The sequence below is a fragment of the Macaca thibetana genome, chromosome 20 (assembly GCF_024542745.1).
Source record: "Macaca thibetana thibetana isolate TM-01 chromosome 20, ASM2454274v1, whole genome shotgun sequence".
Classification (NCBI taxonomy): Eukaryota; Metazoa; Chordata; class Mammalia; order Primates; family Cercopithecidae; genus Macaca; species Macaca thibetana.
This window is the reverse complement of record NC_065597.1, coordinates 58,963,732-58,986,047: the sequence shown is the minus strand read 5'-3', so window position 1 is coordinate 58,986,047 and position 22,316 is coordinate 58,963,732. Positions and strand designations below refer to the sequence as shown.

Below are 22,316 nucleotides of genomic sequence, written 5' to 3'. Positions count from 1 at the left end.
TCAGTGCTGGGCACACCAGGGAGCTGAAAACGACTTATTAACTGCTTTACTCCGCCTTCACTGGAAAGTGGCGATGACACAGGATTTGGGGTGGAGGTGGGGAGGGAATCCCACAGATCAGCTCGGGGCTTCTTTAGAGCTCTGGCTCTTGGTCAAGTGAGATTAGGAACGATATTTTAAGAGCAGAGTTCCTTAGGGAATCTTCTACACGCCTATATTTTGCTTGCCTAGCATGATGCCTGGCACATAATAGGGTCCAATACATCTTTGTTGAATGACTGAATGAGCTTTAAAAATTCTAAGGAATCTCACTGCTGTTGCTAGGGCTGCCACTGGCGTCTCAGGCGGTGCTTTCGGCTCTGTCTTATACATCAAGCTCTGCCTGTCTCGCTTTTACACCACAGGGGAAGCCAAAGGCAGGGCCGCTTCGAATGCAAAGTGGCTACTTTTGCTCGGTTTGGCTTAGAAGACATGATGCCCGGCCCCTGCTCCCGAGGGTTCTGGCACTGCCCAAACCAACTGCGCCCCAGGTACTGAGATGTATGTGCATTTCAGATTCGTCAACATTCACGCCCTTCTCCCACTCCAAGCCATCTGCTGTTCTGATCTCAGCTTTGCCTCACCTCCTTACCCAAAGATTCTTGAGGTGCAGGAAGACAGCCCCAGTGACCCCAGAAGCTTGCCTTCCTGTTCTCCAATCTCGGGTGATTTTTCATCCTAAAACCATCACATAAGCTGTTTATGGCGTCCATAACCCGCCTGGAGCTTTTAAACCTCTTTCTTGCGTGGCTTTTTATGAGTCTGAGATAAATAAACCACTCTCTTTCTCCAGGGACTTGGAGCCCAGATCCTTAACCTCACTCCTTAAGCCCACGGCCCCTGAGGGAGCGGAGCCAGAGGGTGGGCCCCAAAGGACTGTGGTTAAACTTGCCGTGTGGAGGAAGCAGATAACATCATTGCTGCTAAAGGGGAAAATGCGGCCAGAGACCTTGAAGCAAAGATGAGCCAGAGGGCAGGGTTGCCAAGAGTCACCAGAGCAGGCTCTGCTGGGTTGAGAAGCTCTGCTTAGACACTAAGCGTTGTGGCAACATGTCAAATCTTGGGGGCTGTCTCCTCTAACCCCTCATTTGGCACTAAAGAAATCTAAGCCCTGGGAGGGGAGGTGACTTGGCCAAGGTCATGTAGCCTCGAGGAGGCTGTGTGGAATAAATGATGGAATCTGTTCCCTGCACCCACTTCTTCCTTCTCATCAGACCCTGGTCTCTATAGGGCAGCCAAGTTGTTGCAGGGAGGCTGGCTTCACCCCAATGGCAGAGGCGAAATATGGGATCTTGGCCAAGTTGACCCGCATTTTCTAATTCCCTGGCCACATTGATTAGTCTTGGAGTGACCCAGAACTTAAGGCTGGTCTAATCAGAAAAAAAAATCTCTGAACCTTTGAGGAAAATCCTGGGAAATACTGATCCTTCTTTCCCTGGGCTACAGATGAATACAGGATACAAAGTGGTCTCAGCCGCTGAGGCCAGGCATCATGTGACATCAAGAGAGAATAAGGTAGACTCCATGGAAAGCAGAGAGGAGAGAAGGAAAGAAAAGGAATCCCAGGTGATAGTTCTGAGTTTCTGGATCAAACTTCACCTGAAGCCTTTCCTCTGCAATGTTCAGGTACATGATCCAGTAAAGTCTATTTTTAAGACAGACAGGGCTGCGTGCAGTGGCTGATGCCTGTAATCCCAGCACTTTGGGAGGCTGAGGCAGGCAGATTGCTTGAGGTCAGGAGTTTGAGATCACCCTGGCCAACATGGTGAAACCTCGCCTCTATTAAAAACACAAAAATTAGCTGGGTGTGGTGGCACGTGCCTGTAATCCCAGCTACTCAGGAGGCTGAGGCATGAGAATCACTTGAACCCAAGAGGCAGAGGTTGAAGTGAGCGGAGATCACACCATTGCACTCCAGCCTGGGCAATGGAGTGAGACTGTGTCCAAAAAAAAAAAAAAAAAGGCTTAGTAATAGATGTTATCACTTGTAAACAAAATATCCCCAACTGGTAAACAGATGACTGGTGGCCCTAGAAACTTGCCTCTGGTCTTTTGCTCCTGGTTAGGGGTGCTGGACCCAAAGGGAAGGCCTGTATGCCTGGCTACATGCCTGGCTAAGCTTTAGGTATAACTAAGGCTGACTGGTTTGGAGTTCAGAACCCCCACTAGCAGAAATTTTATACTTCCCTTGTTCAGGCAAGTGGGTTGGTTAATTACGTGGGTTCAGAAAGCATTTTCTTGGTGCTTACTCCCGTCTTGCCCTCATGAACCCTTAGCATTTTTGCACATCTCTATAGCAATGCTTATCTCACTATATATATATTTATTTATATATATATATATATATATTTTTTTTTTTTTTTAGATGGAGTCTTGCTCTGTCACCCAGGCTGGAGTGCAGTGGTGTGATCTCAGCTCACTGTAGCCTCTGCTTCCCAGATTCAAGTGATTCTCCTGCCTCAACCTCCCAAGTAGCTGGGATCAGGGTGTGTGTCACCACACCCAGCTAATTTTTGTACTTTTAGTAGAGACGGGTTTTCGCCATGTTGGCAAGGCTGATCTCCAACTTCTGACCTCAGGTGATCCTCCTGTCTAGGCCTCCCAAAGTGCTGGTATTACAGGCATGAGCCACGGTGGCTAGGCCTATCTCACTATATTTTATTAACATCTACATCAGGGTTCTCTAGACCTCAAGCTTGCTGAAGATGAGATTAAACCTCATTCACCTTTGGATGCCTGCACCTGGCCCAGTGTCTGACACAAGCTTTGTATTCACGGATGCTTGTGGAATGGATGAAACAATCTCTTTCCACTCCCTGCCTCATTGTCTGATGAGCCTTCATTATACTCCACTTTCTTTCCCTTTGTAAATTAGGATGAGGTGAAAAAGCACAGCAGACAAGATGCTAAGTATTCACGCCAAGTCCTCGATTCACAAACTGAGGATTTGATCTGCTGTTGTATTCCCAGAGTGCTAGGTCCCGTATGGGACACCCGCTCCATCCCATATGCTCACTGTTCTGCGCTGCTGTGTATAAAGCCCTGGGCAAGAGGACAAGGGAGGGAAAAACTGGAAAGACTGAGTCAGAGAAGGCTCGGGATGAAATTTGAGTCCATTGGGATCCTTCTGCCTAAACCCCCATCCACAGAGGAGAAAGCCTGGGGCCAGGGAGGAGTCCTCCTCCTCCTGGCTCAAGGTCACTGGGACAGACCAGTCTGGATGGGAAATAATTCCCCTTTCAAAAGCAAGACCTGTTTCCCCAGGACCTGGGCCCTGTGCAGACAGGAAGGCGGAGTTCAGGATGGATGGGGAAAAGGACATGCTGGGAGGCTCTGGGGCCATTTTTGGGGGCTTGCATCTTGCGAAGGTTGAGTAACTCCACGGGTCTCCCTTTTGCCGCTAAACCACTTGCCAACCGGGTTTGGAGTCTTTTGGCTTGTGAGTCCTCAGGGACCAGAGAAGTGACTCAGTGAACGCTTAGTACATCGTTGGCACCGGGGATTGTGTGTGATTCAAGAGTCACTCACGGAGCTTGTGCTGATTAACTCCAGAAACTCACCCAAAGCCTCCTCCCTACCCCTTCAAGCCCAGGATGAAGGGATCAGACTGTGGCTCTGACACTCCTGAAATGTTTCTCACGTGTCCACCTGCCAACGGGTCTGGTATCGACAGAAGATCCCTGGACCACGAACTCCGGGGCCAGGAGCTTCCTCTACGCACTGCCTCCTGCCAGCGGCCCACATGGAAAACAGGACCTCGGGACCCCCTCTCTTCCTGACCTCCCCTAGATTCTGAGCGGGCCCACCCTCAACCAAAGCTCCCCTGTTTTGCTGCCGCGCCTCTCTTCTTCCGCCTTGGGAATTGTCCCCCTCGCCCCCCATCCTACTCCCACTTCGTCCTGAGGGGTGTCTGTCTTCTCTGATCGCCCCCACCCCCTTCCTATCCCTCCTCCTTTTCCTCTCTCGGCTCCGCCCCCAGGCCCCGCCCTCTCCGCCCCGGCCCGCGTTTCCCCGGCCCCTTCCCCATCACCCTCCCCTCCAGCGGGGACAGGGGTGTGGGGAGGGGGCGCCGCGCGGGCTAGGCGCCTGCCCCTCCCTGCGCGCCCAGTCCCCGAGCGCGCGCCCGGCGCCCCCCTCCGCGGCCTCCAGGCTCCCGCCTCCCCGCCTTCTCCTCCTCCTGGTGACGTCCGGGTCCCTGCCCGTCTGAAAACTCCGCGCCGCGGCGGTGGAGGCGGCGGCGGCGGCGGCGGCGGCAGCAGCAGCGGCGGCGGCGGAGGAGGAGCAGCGGCGAGCCGAGGCGGCGGCGGCGGCCGGAGCGGGAGCCGGAGCGGCAGTCGGCGGCCGCGGGAGCCGCGGGGAGCGCGGGGGCGGCCCGGAGCGCGCCGGGGTCCCCGCGCCCCGCTCGCCCGCCGCGCTCCGAAGATGGTGGCGGCGCCGTGCGCCCGGAGGCTGGCCCGGCGCTCGCACTCGGCGCTGCTCGCGGCGCTCACGGTGCTGCTGCTGCAGACGCTGGTCGTGTGGAATTTCAGCAGCCTCGACTCCGGGGCCGGGGAGCGCCGCGGGGGCGCAGCGGCCGGCGGCGGAGAGCAGCCTCCCCCGGCCCCGGCCCCGCGCCGGGAGCGCCGGGACCTGCCCGCCGAGCCGGCTGCAGCCCGAGGAGGAGGAGGAGGCGGCGGCGGCGGAGGAGGAGGAGGACGGGGGCCCCTGGCGCGGGCGCGGGGAGGCGGCCCCGGAGAACCCCGGGCACAGCAGCTGGCCAGCCGGGGGGCACTGCCCGCCCGGGGTATGGTAAGATGCCCTTTCGGCTCGCGCCCCGCGGCGAGGGAGGGTAGAAGGCAGCCCGACCCCGCGCCCCCCTAGCCCTTGAACCCGGTCATCAGACTGGGACTCTGCAAGCCTACCGACTCCACATCGCCTCTTGCCCGGGGCGGTCGGGTGGGGTCCCTGCCAAGGCTCAGGGGTCGTGGGCTGCCCCTTTCAGAGTCTGAACACGGACCCTTTGGGGTCTGGGGGAAGTTATCTCCAGTGGGGGCGCTTTGGGGGTTACCGGAGCCTGGCTGGGTTCCTGTTCCCCAACACTCTTGCTGGGGACCCCAGCTGACTTGCTCCGTGCGTGTGGGTCTTGGTGCCTCGCTCCCTTGTCTGAGTGAGTGGATCGCGCCGGATCCTCAGCCGCTGATCCTGGGCGGTTGTCGCAGCAGCATCTCTTTGGTTTTTGCCGAGCTGGATGCAGACAGATGAGCCCTCTGTTCGTCCTGGCCTGCGACGAGGGCTGAGCTGGGCGTCCCAAGTCCCTGACCATGCCCCTGAATCAATACTCAGTCCGGGGTGTCTGGTCTTACTTTGGGTGTTCTGTTTCTCCTCTCTGGATGTTTGAGCCTTCCGTGTTCACCTTCTCTGTCTCTAACCTTGCCGTCTTCCGTGCCCTCTCTGACTTTATCTCCTCCCCAGGGCATGAAACTGGCATCTCCAGTTTCAGGGCATGGCTCCTTCTCCTAGCTGGTTGTCTCTGTCTCTCTGTCTTGTTGCGGCCGGTTCGGGTCACCAGCTGTGTGTCCGACCACACCGTCAGGGCTTCTACTCCTATGGGATTACTTTGCCCTCCGTGGGTGTGAACAGTCAGGGCTCTGAAACTGTTTCTTCCGCAGATCTGGGGCCGTCTGGGTGGCTGGGTGGGGAACTGAGTTGTCTTCCTACCCTGTCCCCAACTTCTCCAGGGATACCTTTCCCACCTTCTCTGGGCTGCCTTGCCCAGCCTGCTGAACTAGGAGCACCTGGGGCGGGAGGCCGGAGTCCTCAGTTCAGAGCCAAGGTCTCAGTTTCCCAGGGGCGTGAGTTCTGCCTTAGGGCATAGCCAATATGTTGTGTGTCTGTCTCTTTATTCGGCACACTACTTGTCTGCAAGGGTTTGCCTAGCTGCTAAAGGGTATTAGACACCAGGGGGGATGGTTTCAGGATCCTGGGGACTGAATGCATAGCTCTATCATTTGTCACTTTGGAAGTCCTCACTGAAGACTGCCTTCGTACACAGCGTGATGCTTTGTGAGCTGCTAAACTTCTTCGGAGTCTGTGCGACCCTCTCTGCCGGAGTGCAGCTCTTCCTGCCTGCGAGCTGAGCCAGTCCCAAGACGTGAAGTGATGGCATTTCACGTTGCCGTGTGGGTAGCGGGGAGAAGTATTTCCCTCGTTTGCGGGGAGGATAGTGGCCAGAGCTGCCTGATGGAGAACCAGAACATTCCTAGTGTCCTGTGATCTGTTTCTTACAGAGAGGGGTACTCTGAAACACTGCCTTTGAACTCCTGGAGTTGATAGGGATGGGTTCTGGCTGAAATGCAGTTAGAAGATCTTTGTGCATCCAGAGCCCAGGAGGTGCGGTGGGAGGGTTGTGGGGCATGTCCTGCTGGTCCAGTGTAGGAAGGTGTAGGGGAGATGTGGTGGGGGAAGCCTGGGGCTTTGCATCTGGGATTCAGAGTCGGTTCAGGAGGTACCTTTAGGATGCATACAGCACCTGTTGAAACAAATGAAGAAAAGGAAGGAGGCAAGACTAGCTGATTTCTTCGTAAGGTCCCGGCATTGTGAGCATCCATCCCCAGCCTGTCTGTGTGTTCGGCTCAGTGTTTTATTCTCTCACACCCAGCTCAGCCTCTGAGAGATCTGCGGTTGGGGAGGTAGGTGGGAACACACTATTTTCCTTTTTACTTCCTTTTGGAATTTCAGTTCCAGCAGCGGAGTTGCTTTGCTTTTCTGAAACTCCGTTTCCAACTGCAAGTTCAGTTACTCTCCCCAAACCTGCATGTCCTAGTGTCGATTTCTTTACCTTCCAAGGTAGACATTTATGTATTTTTTTTTTTTCTTTTGGTTCTCTTCTCTTCTTGGTAGCTGTCTACCATGCTGTTGACTGTTGTCGTTCGGGGATTTGTATTTTATTTCATTTGCTTGTCTCTCTCCTTTCTTTCCTCTCCCCCTACACCTACTGCATAGCCTGCTAAATCCTGAAATCACAGTACAGACAGGCTGGCTGGATGGAGCCTGGGGTCTGTCCTACTCTGTCTGTACCCACCCAGTTCTTGCCCTTCCATGGAGCTCCAGGAGACCAGAAGGGGGCAGGCTGTTCCTAAAGTCTGGTATAGCTGGAGCTTGGGAAGCAGGCAAGGAGAGGACCAGGCCTTTTTACAAGCAATAGAGGCCCTTGAAATGTGCAGTTTGTTTCCAAACCCTGCTGGGGCTGCCAGGATGATGCTTTGGAGGGAGATTCAGGAGTGGGACATTTAAAGAAACAAATCCCCGTGATTTTCCAGATGGCTCTTTTAGAGAGATGCTTAGACACATGCTTAGAAGAAGATGCTTTCTCTCAGTGCTCTGTTGCAGGCGGATATGGGGTGGGTAGACAGTCTTGGCTCTTGCACGTGGGGGGAACCTGTGTCCTGGGTTGCTGGTGGGTGTGTTGCAGAGAGTGTCAGGCGGGCATTGTGTAGAGGGCATTTCCTAAGCCAGATCTTCCTCCTTCCTGATGCCCACAGCCTCAGAGCATTTGTCCTTTTTATGTTTGGGGAGCTGTGCTTCGGTGGAAGGCCCTGATTGTATTTTTGGTGCACTTAAGAAGCCAAGAGGAAACACCCCGTTTCTCAAGTAGAAAGAATCAGAGGGCATGTCCATAGAAGATTTGCAAGCTCTCCTTTTCCTCTCAGCCTCTTTCAAAGCTCTTAAATATTAGAATTATTGGGTGGATTGCAGCTGTTTTGTGGCTGTGACTCTGATTCCTTCACTGGGTCTCCAGTAAACTGTGGATTTTACTGTCATCTCAGAATTTCAGAAACAGACAGACTCCCTTATAAAGGGAGGAAAAATATTGGGAGAGCTGTCATGAGGATCAGCCTACAGGTTCTGAATAGATTTTGGAGAAAATGAAAGAGAGCTGTGTGTGTTAATGTAATGAATGTTTATTTTCTTTCCCTTAGTGACTCTCTTCTTGAAGTCCCCACATTTATTGCTTGTGTGCTTAGATAAACTGTTACTCAGTAAGTTTCATTTAAGACATCTAATTTTTTATTACCCTTCCCACCCCCTGCCTGCCGCCCCACATAAGCACACAAAGTAGAATGGGGTTTCTGTATTATCCGACCCCTTTGAAATGTTGATTTTTCGGCAGAAATTCCTCATACTTCACATTACTCAGATAACTCAGGACTTTTTTAGACATCAACTGTGACTTTGAAAGATCGGTTCACTGGCTTTAGATCACCTCTGCTTCTAACAGCCTCAGAGGTGTAGCTTCTCTTCCTATCCAAATATTCTGCGACCACAGAAAACAGGGTGTTTTATTGATGGTTCCCTTTTTTTTTTCACACTTCCAATGGAGTTTTATTTTGCTTGAGCGATGCATTACACTTTGTATACAGAAATATGCATCATTGAATAATATTTATCTTACTGCAAATGTTGCCATCTGTTTAAATCATATACTGGAAAATGTTAAAATAGATAAATAAAAGTAGAAATTATATACCTAGGTATAGATATGTTTGTGAGATAAATTCTAACATATCTATAGTTTATCAATTCATTTTTTGAAAATCTTCCAGAAGGTTGGGTGGTGAAACGCTTGCTCTTTTTCACCTAGGAAGCCAGCCATGGCATAAGTTCTTACTTACTGGTGACTGTTCAATTTTGATTCATGGTTTTAATAGAACAGGAAATTTGGCGGCTTGAGTTAAAGCAGATACTTAACATCGCGTCATTGTGTGTGTGTGTGTGTGTGTGTGTGTGTGTGTGTGTGCCTCAGAAAGCAAAGATATCCTTAGGGATATCTCTGAAATAAGAGTCTGCCCCACCCCCCACTCCAGAGCTGTTTATGATCCATAAGGTCATAAATCCATCTATATGAGTGTTTCAGTGCAGAAGAACTTAACACGCACACCTGTTGGACTGCACAGGTGAGGTTGAAAGTCTCTGTCTTTTGACCAGTGCTGCCTTAAGAGTTGCCACTTATGATATCTTTCTTTCTCTTTCTTTTGCATTTCCCCATTTCTATGGACCCAGATCCCCGTCTACCAGAAACAATGAGAGAATGCCTTGGGGAAAATAAAAAATAAGTAAAAAACAAACTTGATCTGAACAAAACCTACATTCTAAGGAAGGGGGTGGGAACAGGAGAAAACGTCCCAAGAAGTGTGTGCGAGGCCCCAGCGCCAATGAAAGAGGCCTCTGTTCACTACCCTCAGGCCTGACATACCTGGGTTCACCTCCTGGCTCGGCCCTTTCTCATGCCTCTAATCTTGGGCAAGTCACTGTAATTTTGGCCCTCTGAATCTGAGCTACCTCATAGGGATGTATGAGGACGAAATGTAGCAATATATGTGAACTCGTGTGGGCCTAATCAGTGCTCAAAAGTGAGCTGTTCTTAAGAGGAAATTCTTGGTATATTTGAAAATAAGGAATTTCTTGCAGTCATTCATTTTCCCACGCAGTATAGGGTGCGAGTAAATCCAAGGCAGTAGAATGAATACAGCTCTTTCTGTGTGAGCAGGACGGAATGTGGTAGAGGAAGGAGTACTGACATTTATTGAGTGCCTGCTGTGTGCCAGGCATCCTTTAGGTATTTTGCATACATTGGGTTATTAAATGCTCACCGCTGCCAAAAAAAAAAAAAAAAATTCTGGGAAGGAAGACGGTATTACACAACTGATAAAAAGTTAAAACTAAGAACACCCGGCTAGAAATCACTGATGTTATGATGGCTTGTTACATGGCAGGAATAATGGAGGGATTTGTAAATATTACCTTACTGTCTCACTGATTTCTTCCAACTTTGTGGGATAGGACTTTTCCTGTCCCCGGGAGGCAACTGAGGCTCAAAGAAGTGAAGCTGCTTGCTCATGAAGTTCACAGAGCTGGGGAGTAGCAGAACTGAGATCCAAACCCAGACCTGCCCCTTTCCAAAGATGCCACCTTTCTGAGTTGTGTTTCTTTTGCATGGTTTGTTGAAAAACCCTAAATGCAACCATGCCATTCCCAAAAATCTTTTTTTTTTTTTTGAGACAGAGTCTTGCTCTATCACCTAGGCTGGAGTGCAGTGGTGTGATCTCGGCTCACTGCAACCTCCACCTCCTGGGTTCAAGCAATTCTTGTGCCTCAACCTCCTGAGTAGCTGGGATTACAGGTGTGCGCCACCACGCTTGGTTAATTTTTGTATTTTAGTAGAGACAGGGTTTCACCATGTTGTCCAGGCTGCTCTCGAACTCCTGGCCTCGTGATCTGCCTGCCTCGGCCTCCCACAGTGCTGGGATTACAGGCCTGAGCCACTTTGCCCAGTCTCAAAAATCTTTGTTCTACTTTTCTCACTTCTTATTGCAGATTCCTAAAAAGGTACCAACCCTAGAAAAGAAACAGACATGCAATTTACATTGAATCAGACCCCTAATTCATGATGCAAATACAGGGGTAATAATAATGATGATGATAATAATAATAATTATAATGCTCGCATAGCAGTTATGGTGTGTTAGGTGGTTTTAAAAATGGATGCATAATAGTTGTACATATTTTGGGGGTACATGTGATGTTTTGATAGGTTCACATAATGTGTAATGATGAACTCAAAGTAATTGGGATATTCATTACCTCCAACATTTAGCTTTACTTTTTGTCAGAGACACTGAAATTCTTCTCTTTTTGCTATTCTTTTTTTTTTTTTTTTTTTTTTTTTTGAGACAGAGTTTTGCTCTGTTGCCCACCCTAGAGTGCAGTGGCACAATCTTGACTCACTGTTACCTCCACCTCTCGGGTTCAAGCAATTCTGCTGCCTCAGCCTCCCGATTAGCTGGGATTACAGGTGCCCGCCACCACACCTGGCTAATTTTGTTTGTATTTTTAGTAAAGATGAGGTTTTGCCTTGTTGGCCAGGCTGGTCTTAAAACTCCTGGCCTCAGGTGATCTGCCCACTTCGGCCTTCCAAGGTGCTGGGATTATAGATGTGAGCCACTGTGCCCGGCTCTTCTAGCTGTTTTGAAATATACAATAGATTATTGTTAACAATAATCACCCTACTGGACTGCCAAACACTAGAGCTTATTCCTTCTATCTAACTGGATTTTTATACCTTCCAGTCATTGTCTTCCTCCCCACTCCCCTCACTCACCTAATCACGTATCTACTCTCTGTCTTCTTGTCGTCCACTTTTTTAGCTCCTACATAGGAGTGAGAACATGGGATACTTGTCTCTAAGTAGCTGGCTTATTTCAGTTAATATGATGGCCTCCGGTTTATTCATGTTGCTGCAAATGAAAGGATTTCACTTTTTAACAGCTGACTAATATTCCAGTGTGTGTGTGTACACCACATTTTCTTTATCCATTCATCCATTGATAGGCACTTAAGTTGATTTCATATCTTGGCTATTGTGAAGAATGTTGCAGTAAGGATGGGAGTGCGGATAGCTCTTCGATTTATTGATTTCCTTTCCTTTGGATAATTAATTCCTTTCCTGTGTAGACACAGTAGTGGGATTGCCAGATCATATGGTAGTTCTGTTTTTAGATTGTGAGGAACCTTCATACTCTTCTCCATTGTGGCTGTTCTAATTTACATTCCCACCAATGGCGTATGAGGGTTCCGGTTTCTCACGTCCTCACCAGCGTCTGTTATTTTTTGTCGTCTTGATAAAATCCATTTCAGGTGGGGTGAGATGGTATCTCATTGTGCTTTTGATATTCAGTTCCCTGGTGATTAGTGATGCTGTGCATTTTTTTATATATCTATTGGCCATTTGTATGTCTTCTTTTGAGAAATATCTGTTCAGCTCTTTTGCCCATTTAAAAAATTGGACTACTTGTGTTTTTTTGCTGTTGAGAGTTGTTTGAGTTCTTTATATATTTTGGTTATTAATCCCTTGTCAGATGGGTAGTTTGCAAATACTTTCTTCCATTCTGTAGATTGTTTTATTTGTTGATTGTTTCCTTTGCTGTGCAGAAGCTTTGTAGCTTGATATAATCCCATTTGTCTGTTTTTGCTTTTGTTGCCTGTGCTTTTGAGGTCTTACCCAAAAAAATTCTTGCCTAAGCTAAGGTCCTGAAGTGTTTCCCCAGTGTTTTTTTCTAGTCGTCTCATAGTCTCAGGTCTTAGATTTAAGTCTTTAATCTATTTTGATTTGGTTTTTGTATATGGTGAGTGATGGGGCCTAGTTTCAGTCTTAAGGTTATCCGTAGGAATGGTTATCCCGTTTTTCCAGCACATTTATTGAAGACTTTGCGCTCACCAGCGTCTGTTCTTGATGCCTTTGTCAAAAATGAGTTGATGTAAAAGAGTGGGTTTATTTCTGGGTTTTTTATTCTGTTTACCAGGCACTGTTTTAAACCCTTTTTGTGCATGAACTCGTTTAATCTTTCAAGCTGTGTACTATTATATTTTCAGCAGTCAAGAATTGAACTTGAAATTGGCTAGAGAAAGGAGTCTTGAATTCAGCTCTCTCTAACCAAGGGAGAAGGGGAGGAGGGAGCAAGAGGATATTGTGCAGGGTTCTTTGGCCAGGGAAATTGGCTTTTCTTTCAACCACAGCAGACTTCCTGCTGCTCCATTCCTTCAGACCGCTCTGTGGTTGGCCCACTGAGTAACCCACCACTTGTACCTGGGAGCCTGGGTCTGCAGCACGCTGGAGAGCTATCTCAACGAACATGCAGTGCGGATCATCTTGTGGACACTTCCTTCCGCCTGCAACAGAAACTACCCGTTTGCCCGCAGATGCTCATCAGATGGTGCCCACGTGCCCTCTGGGTTCGGTTGCCCCGTCCCCCCGGTTGGAAGCCAGAGGCATCACAAAGAAGATGGGTGTGGGGCGGGGTGTCACCTTAGCCCTGAACCTGGACACTGGCATTATTAGTATCAGGAACTACGAACTCAGACACCCTGCCAGATGAGGAAGGGGTGGGGCCCATTCTCAAGCTTTGTGTGTGTGGATGAGGGTGACTCATCTTTCAGGGCCATCTAGGGGCAATGAATGGATTTGTCCTGTCCCAGGCCTGGTTTGTCCCAGCCAGGTGACTACTGCATATGTGGACATCTAATCCAGGCTAATGTGTCAGTGGATGCTGATGAGGTAATGTGGTATGAGGCATTTGTTTCTCCTCGCAGGTCACGCTTTGCCATAATTTTTGGCCACAAGGTGCGTAGTTTCGGTTTAAGATGGGTTTGTGGGACTGAGAGGTTGATGCAAATGTTCCCTACCCGGGAGGCACAAACGTTGCAACTGTGGTGATGATGAGGTGCATTTATTGAATGCACCAAACACTGTGGAAGGACTAAAAAGACATGCTTTTATTGAATCCTTATAACATCTGGCAAGTTAAGAGCTATTATTTTCATCTCTGTTTTACTGATTGAAAGAATTAAAACTAAGGCAATAAGTTGGATGAAAGTTACACAGATGTGAAGTGTCCAAACTAGGAATTGAAGTTGGGTGGTGTCTCCAAAGGCTGTGTTCAGTAAGTCTGTTGACTCTAGCCCCTCATTCTCCCCTTCCCTCCATCCATTTATGCATGCATTTGTCCATCCATCCATCCATCCATCCATCCATCCATCCATCCATCAGTCCATTCATCTATTTATCTGTCTGACCATCCATCCATCTATCAGTCCATTCATCCGTCTTCTGTCCATCCATCCATCTGTCCATCCACTTACCCATCTATCCATTCATCCACCTGTCCACCATCCTCCACTCCTGCAGTTAGAAGGTACCAGTCCCTGTGTCCAGCACTGGAACTACCTTGGTGAACAGGACCAATGTGCCTCCTGCCTTCCAGGAGGACCAGTCTGGCAGGCAAGAGTTAGCGCCCGTGCTGATAAGTGGCCTATCTCTAGGGAGATCACTCTCACATCCTAGCCGGTACCCTTTCTCATGGTGACCTCTTGAACACACAAGGGAGGTGTCCTCTGGGAAGGTCAGGGCGAGGAGTAAGTAATATGATTCAGAGCCCTGGGAGCCCTGAGGTCTGTGCCATCCCAGAACCGTCCATGAGGCCTGGGCTGCTGCACTCATGGGGCCCAAGCTCTTCTTGTAGCTGAGGAAACAACCCCGGAAATGATCCAGGGGAGCAGGTGGGCAGATGCTGTGGGGCCTGGGAGGCAGGTCGTGTGATGTTGAGGAAGAAGACAGTGGTTGGACATCATCGGTGTGTGGCACTTTGCCTCTCTGGAGCTCAGTGTCCTCGTCTGAAGCCCAGGGGCCATAAGGCACCTTCCTGGCAGGGCTTGATGGTGAGGCGCAGCTCTGGGTCGTGGTCAGTGCTCTGCTCTGCCCCCTGATGCAGCCACATGATAGGAGATGTTTGCTAGAGCCAGGAGGACTTTCAAATCCATGGCCCATGGGTGGGTTTGATTTTGCCCACACAGTGTGCTAGAATAAATAGGCCCTGGAATTTAAAGATTAGGATATGCCGTGAGACAGTGTAGATTTTTGGAATTCTTTTAAAAGTCATAAGATCCAGCAATACAGGGTCCATGGTGCTCGCTTGGCGTTAAACAGCCACGCTGAGGAATGGTGACACTGCAGGCCCACTGGGTCCCCAAGAGTCCCCCCCAAGATCTCTCCTGTCACCTGTGCCACCTGGTTGGCCTCTCTTGGCTGTTGAGTTTGCAGCCCATTTGGAAGACCTCTGTGTTTACTATGAAGACGTAAAACTGAGCATCTGTGGTTACCCTGTTCCCATGTGGCTTATTCACTGCACTTATTTGCCTCTGACTGCCTGTGCCTTGCCCTGGCATGATGGCGTCTCCCTCCTCGCCTAGCTGGTGGTGGAGACCCAAAATATGCAAATTCTTATAAACATGAGGCCATCCTGAAGGCAAATGTCCTCGACAGAAATAGAATCATGCGTTCTGCAATTTGATAAACCCGTTTCCCCTCTGCAGGCAGCGTGAGTGACAGGCTGCTTTTGACTCATCTGCCCCTCCCTCTGTGTTCCCCGTGACCTTGTCCCCCAATAACACGCATTGGAAAGTTGGGAGTCTTGAGAGACAAGGGGGGGTGGAAAAGTAGAACATTCCTGAGCACCTTGGCTTGGTCCCAACGCTGTCAGGGACGGACCGTGACTTTCATCTCTGTGTCTTTTTGGCGCTTCATCAGATGATGCTAATAAGCCTACCTCCTTCCCCGGGTTGTGAGGATTAAATTTGATAAACAGATGAGAAAGTGCTTTGAAGCTCAGAAAGCCTCATGTGAGTGGAAGATGGGGCTCATGTCTTCAAGCAGCAGAATGTGGGAGTGTTCAGACGGGGTTGTCTGCCTTCCTTCCTCACAGCGTCTTGTAACCCGCGGGGAACAGGGAGAGAATGAATGAGTGAAATCCGCTGGAAATTTCCCACCTGCTCATCCATTCATTCATCAGATATTGGTTGGGGTCTGCTGTGTGCCAGGCCTTATGCACAGTGAGGGGAAAGACAGATGTGACCCTACCCTCATGCCGTTTATGGTTTGGGGACAGGATGACCTCCCAATAAAAACAAACAAGAACATTGCAAAAAATCAAATTGTTACAAGTGCAGTGAAGGAAACGATTAGGGAGCTGAATAAAAAGAAAGAGCTGTGGATAAGCATTTGTTTTGGATGGGTGGATTTATTTTACTTATTTGGGGGTAAGGATTTATTTTGGATCATGCCTTCTGCCATAGGAGTCCTAAACAAGCCCCAGGAATCCAAAATATGGTGTAGACACCAATCTTGATGCACTAGTGGTTGGAGGTGCTCCAGGGGTAGATATTCTCTAAAAGCTTTTTATAAAGAGTTGCTCTTCATATCTGTACAACATTTATTCACTTCTTAAATCTATTTATTAATTTATTGAGACAGGGACTCCTTGTGTCACCCCGGCTAGAATGCAGTGGTTTGATCTCAGCTCACTGTAGTCTTGACCTTGCAGGCTCAAGCAGTCCTCCCACCTCAGCCCCCTGAGTAGGTGGGACTACAGGTGCGTGCCACCATGCCCGGCTAATTTGTGTATTTTTTGGAGAGGTGGGGTTTTGCTGTGTTGCCCAGGCTGGTCTGGAACTCCTGGGATCAAGTGATCCTCCCACCTCAGCCTCCCAAAGTGCTGGGATTACAGGCGTGAGCCACCATGTCTGGCTCACTTCTTAAATATTGCCTACATTCTTTTAGTTGCTTTTTTCCTGACAAACCCATATGATATAAACATTACTCTAAAGGTGCAACGTGATGAATTTTCACAACCTGAACACATCTGAGTATCCTAGACCAGGAGTCATAGCACCGCCAACATCCCGGATGCACCTCTCTTCTGCTTCTTGGATGAATATTTAAAGAAATTATTAATAGCTGTATATTTCTTTAAATGTGTATTTTGGAAAATACAGAAATATAACCAGCCAGTCAAAACGGCAGTTTCAACACTATTCTTGTTTAACGTGCAGGTAAAGTGGCATTTAAGTAAGAAGAAGTGGGGTTAACAAAATGAAAACACATAAGCAAACCCTAACTGGATTTCAAATTCTGATTGCAACTTGGTTGGTTAATGATGGTCAAGGAAGTGCTGAGATGGCCAAGGTTTGGTCAATGTCAACTCAACCCGTTTGAAGAGTCTTTGCTCCTCTGGTAAACAGCTGTACTGTTTTGTTCTGAAGTTCAAGCAGAAAGGATTGAAGTTAGATGTTAGGAGGAACTGTGCTCTGGGTCCATCCCAGAATTCTGGAAAGTAATGGTCCCAGAGGCTCCCCATCCCTGTCTTCTGTGACTGAGGTCTGGACATTTCATGTGCATCTTTTGGATTCACTGTGCATTTGCTTCGCGTTGAGTGTTTGTACTCTAGTCCTCCAGGTGTTGGACATGAAATTAGCATGATGAATGGGTCCCCAAATGGGCCAGTAATGACTACATTAACTTAACCCTGAACCAAGGCTCTCCTATTCAGAACTAGGGTAACAGAACCGCAGTGCAACGTTAGCAGCAATTCAAAAGGGCAACGGAGACAACTCATCATTTCATAATGAGCGAGGGGAGAAGCAATAAAAGCCGGGAGCCCAAGGACGGCATGATAATTTTGCAGAGTCTCAGCTCTCAACCAGACTCACGTTCATAAAATAAACAAATGTTTTTGGTAATGGAAAGCTAATGTATACATTATTTAAGGATAGTATTAAAACCAGATTAGATGGATCAAGTAATACAACAGTTACCTCATTAAGCATCCTTTCTTTGGGGATGTGAAAAAGTTCTTCTTCTTTTTTCCTGGTGAAATGGGGCTTTATTAATTAGAGATGTAATGGGAAATCTTATTTTTTATCCCCAGACTAGTGGCTGTTTTCTGTTTATTTTTTAATGGAGGACCACGCTTTGCAGATGTTCTCTTTGAAATAAAAGCCTATTCATTGTCTCTCTTTTGCACTTTCTTTTATCCCAGCTCAAAAGGGGCAGCTGTTATGAAAGACACTGAGAACCCCCTTTGCTTGTCATCGAGTATTGCAGATGATTCCGTTGTCGATGTAAAATGCTCTTATTGCCTGCTTTTTCTTGTAATCCTATGGAGGGATAGTTTTCAAATTGTGACGTCTGATTTTCTCTTGTTTAGAAGGTGAGTTAAAGACAGAGAGCAGGGAGAGATGTTAAGCTAAACATCTCCTAAGGAAGGATGTTCGGTGAAAGACTGGGTGGTTTGGAAATGGGTAGAAGTTAGGTTATTCATTCTTCTTCGGCCTAGAGGCTGACTCCTGTTTGGCTTTCTTTTAGGATGAAAGCAAACAAAAAATGCACAACAGCAGCATTTCGAGGAAACTGACTGTTTATTGGAGTGAGCAGGCGGATACAGCCCTCCAACGAAAGTGGGTGCTAGAAAGCAGCGATGGGGAATGCGTAAGCCAGAAGGAAACCTAGAGCTTTGTGAGTCAGGTCTGGGCTCCAGATGGAATAATGACAGCATGGGGTCCTCTTCCTCCTTCTTTCTTAATTAAAGAAAAGGTAAATTTTAAAATCAAAACTTAAATTGGTAGCCAAAATCAATGATTTCTAATCCACATCAAATTTAGAGTGCCTATTAAGAAATTTGAAATTCTGGTTTTCATTCCCAGAGGTAACCATTTGAGTGAGGGGGGATGTGGCTGCCCCCTCTACACGGGCCCACCAGGTCACTTTGCTTATCTGTGTTACCTACAAGATGGCTGTTGGGATTTGAGTTTGCAACTCTCAGAATGATAATAATAATAATCGCTATTATCTATTGGATGTCACTATATGGCAGGTGCTGTGCTGTACTAAGCAGCGTCTCCTAGATTATCATTTTAATCATTCTATCAGCCTCATGATGTGGCTGCTGATAGTATTCCCATGTACAGATGAGGAAATTGAGGCATAGAGAGGGTAAGAAATCACTCGCAGTCACAGAGCAGACTTGGAATTTCAGCTCAGCCAGCGTGACTCAGGAGCCTGCGTGTCAAATGCCATGTGTGTGCCGCACAGAAAGATGTAACCAAACAACTCTCACTAGGTTTTCTTCAGAAGGGCACTGCCAGAAAGCTGGCACTGTTACTGGGCGTGGTGGCACACACCAGCACTTTGGGAGACCTAGGAGTTGGGGGATTGCTGGAGCCCAGGAGTTCAAGACCAGTCTGGGCAACATAGTGAGACCTCGTCTCTACAAAAACATAAAACAGTCAATCAGCTGGGCATGGTAGTATGCCTGTAGTTCCAGCTACTTGGGAGGCTGAGGTGGGAGGATCACTTGACCCTGGGAGGTTGAGGCTACAGTGAGCCGTGGTTGGAGTCCAGCCTGGGTGACTGAGCAAGAGCCTATCTCAAGAAAAAAAAAAAAGGTTTGTACTGTTTGCCCCCTGCAAAGATGGAACCACTGAGACCCTGCAGTGAGTGAATTGAATTGCCGAAGGTCAAACCACCACGTAAAATGCACAGAGTGACTTATTGCCTGTAAAAGAAGGTCGAGTGTGAAACTGGCTGTGGACGTGGGCATCTGTGAAGCTGGAAGTCTGGCTGTGGTAGAAGAGACCTCACCGTGATTCCCATCCTCTGTGTGCACAGAGCGAAGCTGGAGTGACGGCCTCCAACTTCCATCCATAGTCTTGGAGCAAAGAGGTAGCACCTGACACGTAATATTTTGATAAGTTGCTGATTTGTATTAAAATAATAATTACAGCAATAATTACAAGCACGGATTTCACTGAGACTCAGCTGCTGACGGTGAGAAAAAATAATTCATTGCATATTCTCTGGAAATCAAATGGAAGCCAGACCTGGCCTTTTTCCTTCGTGAGAGTACCGTGCAGGTTTTGCTGTGGGTTGAAGGCCGTGTATTTTGCCAGATGCTGTTTATGTTAATAGTACTGATGGCAGATTTCATGCGAGGAGTCACTGGCAATTGGGTGGACATCATCTTTATGCACAGACGCCACAGAAAACAGCCTGGCCAGATTCTGATGGTAGCACCATCCCTTAAACCATGAAACACGCCCCACCCTGGAAGTAAAACAATAATAGGGGAAAACAATTTAAATCTACATTTATTTATGTATTTATGTATTTATGTATGTATTTATGTATGTATGTATTTATTTATTTATTTATTTATTTAGAGATGGAGTCTCACTATGTTGCCTAGGCTGGTCTTGGACTTCTGACCTCAGGTGATCCGCCCACCTAGGCCTCCCAGAGTGCTGGCATTACAGGTGTGAGCTACTGTGCCCAGCCATTGTTATTAAATATTCTTAAGTACTCTAGCATTGGCAGGTTCCTGGCCATCATGAAGAAGTCATAGCTAATTTAATTTGATTGCTCTGGTTCTCTTTACACTTCTGTTTTTGAAGCTGATTGAATTGTAAGCTACTTTATTATAAAAACTTGCTAAACTTCTCGAAGTACAACATGCCTGAGAAAGAATGCAGCAATCATGAGTAAACAGCTCCAGAAAGGGATCACACCCAAGTATCCAGCCCCCGAAGGTGGGGTCTCTATCGTGACTTCTAACCCCATCAGGTACTTTTGCCTCTTTTCAGAAATGGAATCATGCAGTCTGTACTCTTTTGTGCCTGGTTTGTTTTGGTTAACATTGCATCTGGAGTTATATCTCTATCCAGGGTTGGTGAACCCAGCTTGCAGGCCAAGTCTGGTCCTTTGCCTGTTTTCATATGGCCTTTGAGCTAAGGATGGATTTTATGTTTTTAAATAGTTGCCACGGGGAAGAAAGAATGATATTTTGTGACATGAAAATTATATGAAGTTCAAATTTGTGTCCACAAATTGACCGGGCATGGTGGCTTATGCCTGTAATCCCAGCACTTTGCGGGGCCAAGGTGGGTGGGTCACTTGAAACCAGGAGTTTGCTACCAGCCTGACCACCATGGTTGAAACCCCATCTCTACTAAAAGATACAAAAAAATTAGCTGGGTGTGGTGGTACATGCCTGTCGTCTCAGCTACTCGGGTGGCTGAGGCAGGAGAATCACTTGAACCCGGGCGGTAGAGGTTGCAATGAGCTAAGCCTGTGCCACTGTACTTCAGCCTGGATGACAGAGTAAGACTCTGTCTCAAAAAAATAAATAAAATAAATAAATAAATTGCGGCCAGAATTAAAGCTTTATTGGAACACAGCCATGTCCATTTCATTTATATATCAGCTATGGCTGCTTTTGTGCTGTGACAGCACAATTGAGTAGTTGCAACAAAGACCGTATGGGCCCAAAGCCTAAAATATTTACTGTCTGGCCCGTTACCAAAAAGTTTGCTAACCCTATATCTATATTGTTTCATAGAGTTGTAATTGTTCATTTGCATTGTTTATTTCATTGTGGACTATACCACAATTTACATATCCATTCTGTTTATGGGCGTTTGGGAAGTTCCCAATTTGGGCCATCAGAAATAGTGCTGCTGTGAACATTCTTGTGCGTATCTTTTGGTAAGCACATGCATACATTTCTGTTGAGTATATACCTAGGAACGGAATTCATTTAACTACTGTTTTTTTTTTAACCAATTGATTTGACAATTATATTTTAATTTGGAAGTCTTACCTTTCAGAGAAGGAGGTAAAGTGCAGTAATACTTTCAAATGCTGAAACTCTGAAACAAGGCTTATTTTCCTAATTAGTCTTGCAAAATTCAGAGTCCGTAGAAACGGTTTCTTAATTGTCGATTGTTCTTCCGTTCTCAGTCCCTTCCAGGCTGTTGGGAACAAGCCCGATGTCAACTGCTTTGGTTGCTTTTGGGAATGCTGCCATCGTTTAATTTCTTATACCAAAGCCATGTTGTCCACGGGGCTCTTATCTTTATTCAGCAAAACAGGTCTGGCAGAATTAGGCATTTTTTTCTAGATGTCACTTTCTGCTTTGATTGACTTCTGTTTATCTTTGGCTTTCTGGTTTTCTTGCTGGGAAACAGATGAATATAGCCCTGTGTCCCCAATAAGATCTCTAGCCTGCAGTAGTGTGTGTCATTTTACATTGAAACTCTGTGCTGAAATGTCCCTTTGGGGACTGCATACGCTGTACACGGCCACAGCATTGGAGCACAGAGATTGCCCGGAGGAGCTGCCTCGGTGTGCGTTGGCAGCGTTGTTTAGAAATGCGGGATCCTGTGTCAGTTTCTGAATGCCGGTCACTTCCCATTTGCTGCTCCGCTTTTTGGACACTAGCACTGACAGGGTTGGGAGAATAACATTAGGATACCCTGGGATCCACCCGTCTTTCAGGTTGGCTTGGTACTGGCTGAAAAATGACTTAATATCCTTTCGGGGGCTTGTCAGAGTCCTGTCAGTTCCTCTCCTAAGCCAACCCACTTTACCAGGAGTAAAGCCGCAGCTGTTCTAGGAGTCCGTCTTCTGATTCTGCTTGGTGCGATGAACAAACTTAAGGAATATCACAAGAGAAGATGGTCAGCTGCTATTTTAGTATTACTTTTGGAACGAAATTTGAATTTAGTGCAGAAAGGATTCTTGCACTTGAAACCCTTGGTCTCAGCTAAAATCTTTTCTATCTGACTCAGGATCTGGAAGCCTCAGTTTTCGTCTTTAAAATAGGGGTGCAAAGCTGTAATGCTATTGTTATGATTCTAGGGTGTGGAATTCCCAGATATGAGAAACTTAACCCTTACATTCTGGCAGTTTGCCTCCTTTCCCTTTAGCTTAATGGTTTGTCTTTCTCTGTTGGAATACTTACTTTTGAAAAGGTGAGACTTTAGAATTGTAAGTATTCACTGAAACTCTTTACAAAGGTGTGTGTGTGTGTGTGTGTGTGTGTGTGTGTATTCTAGGGGAAGACTTTCTGTTTTTA

At 47.5% G+C, this 22,316-nt stretch overlaps 1 protein-coding gene across 1 annotated transcript in view; it reads left to right on the top strand.

Moving 5' to 3' along the window:
* The first annotated feature begins 4,382 nt into the window (after window positions 1-4,382).
* The window catches only part of XYLT1 (xylosyltransferase 1), a 369,876-nt gene continuing 351,942 nt past the window's right edge, over window positions 4,383-22,316 (top strand). The window contains exon 1 of the mRNA XM_050774856.1: window positions 4,383-4,827. Within this exon, the coding sequence (XP_050630813.1) occupies window positions 4,462-4,827 (366 nt within the window). The 5' untranslated portion in view covers window positions 4,383-4,461. The remainder of the gene's footprint in view (window positions 4,828-22,316) is intronic.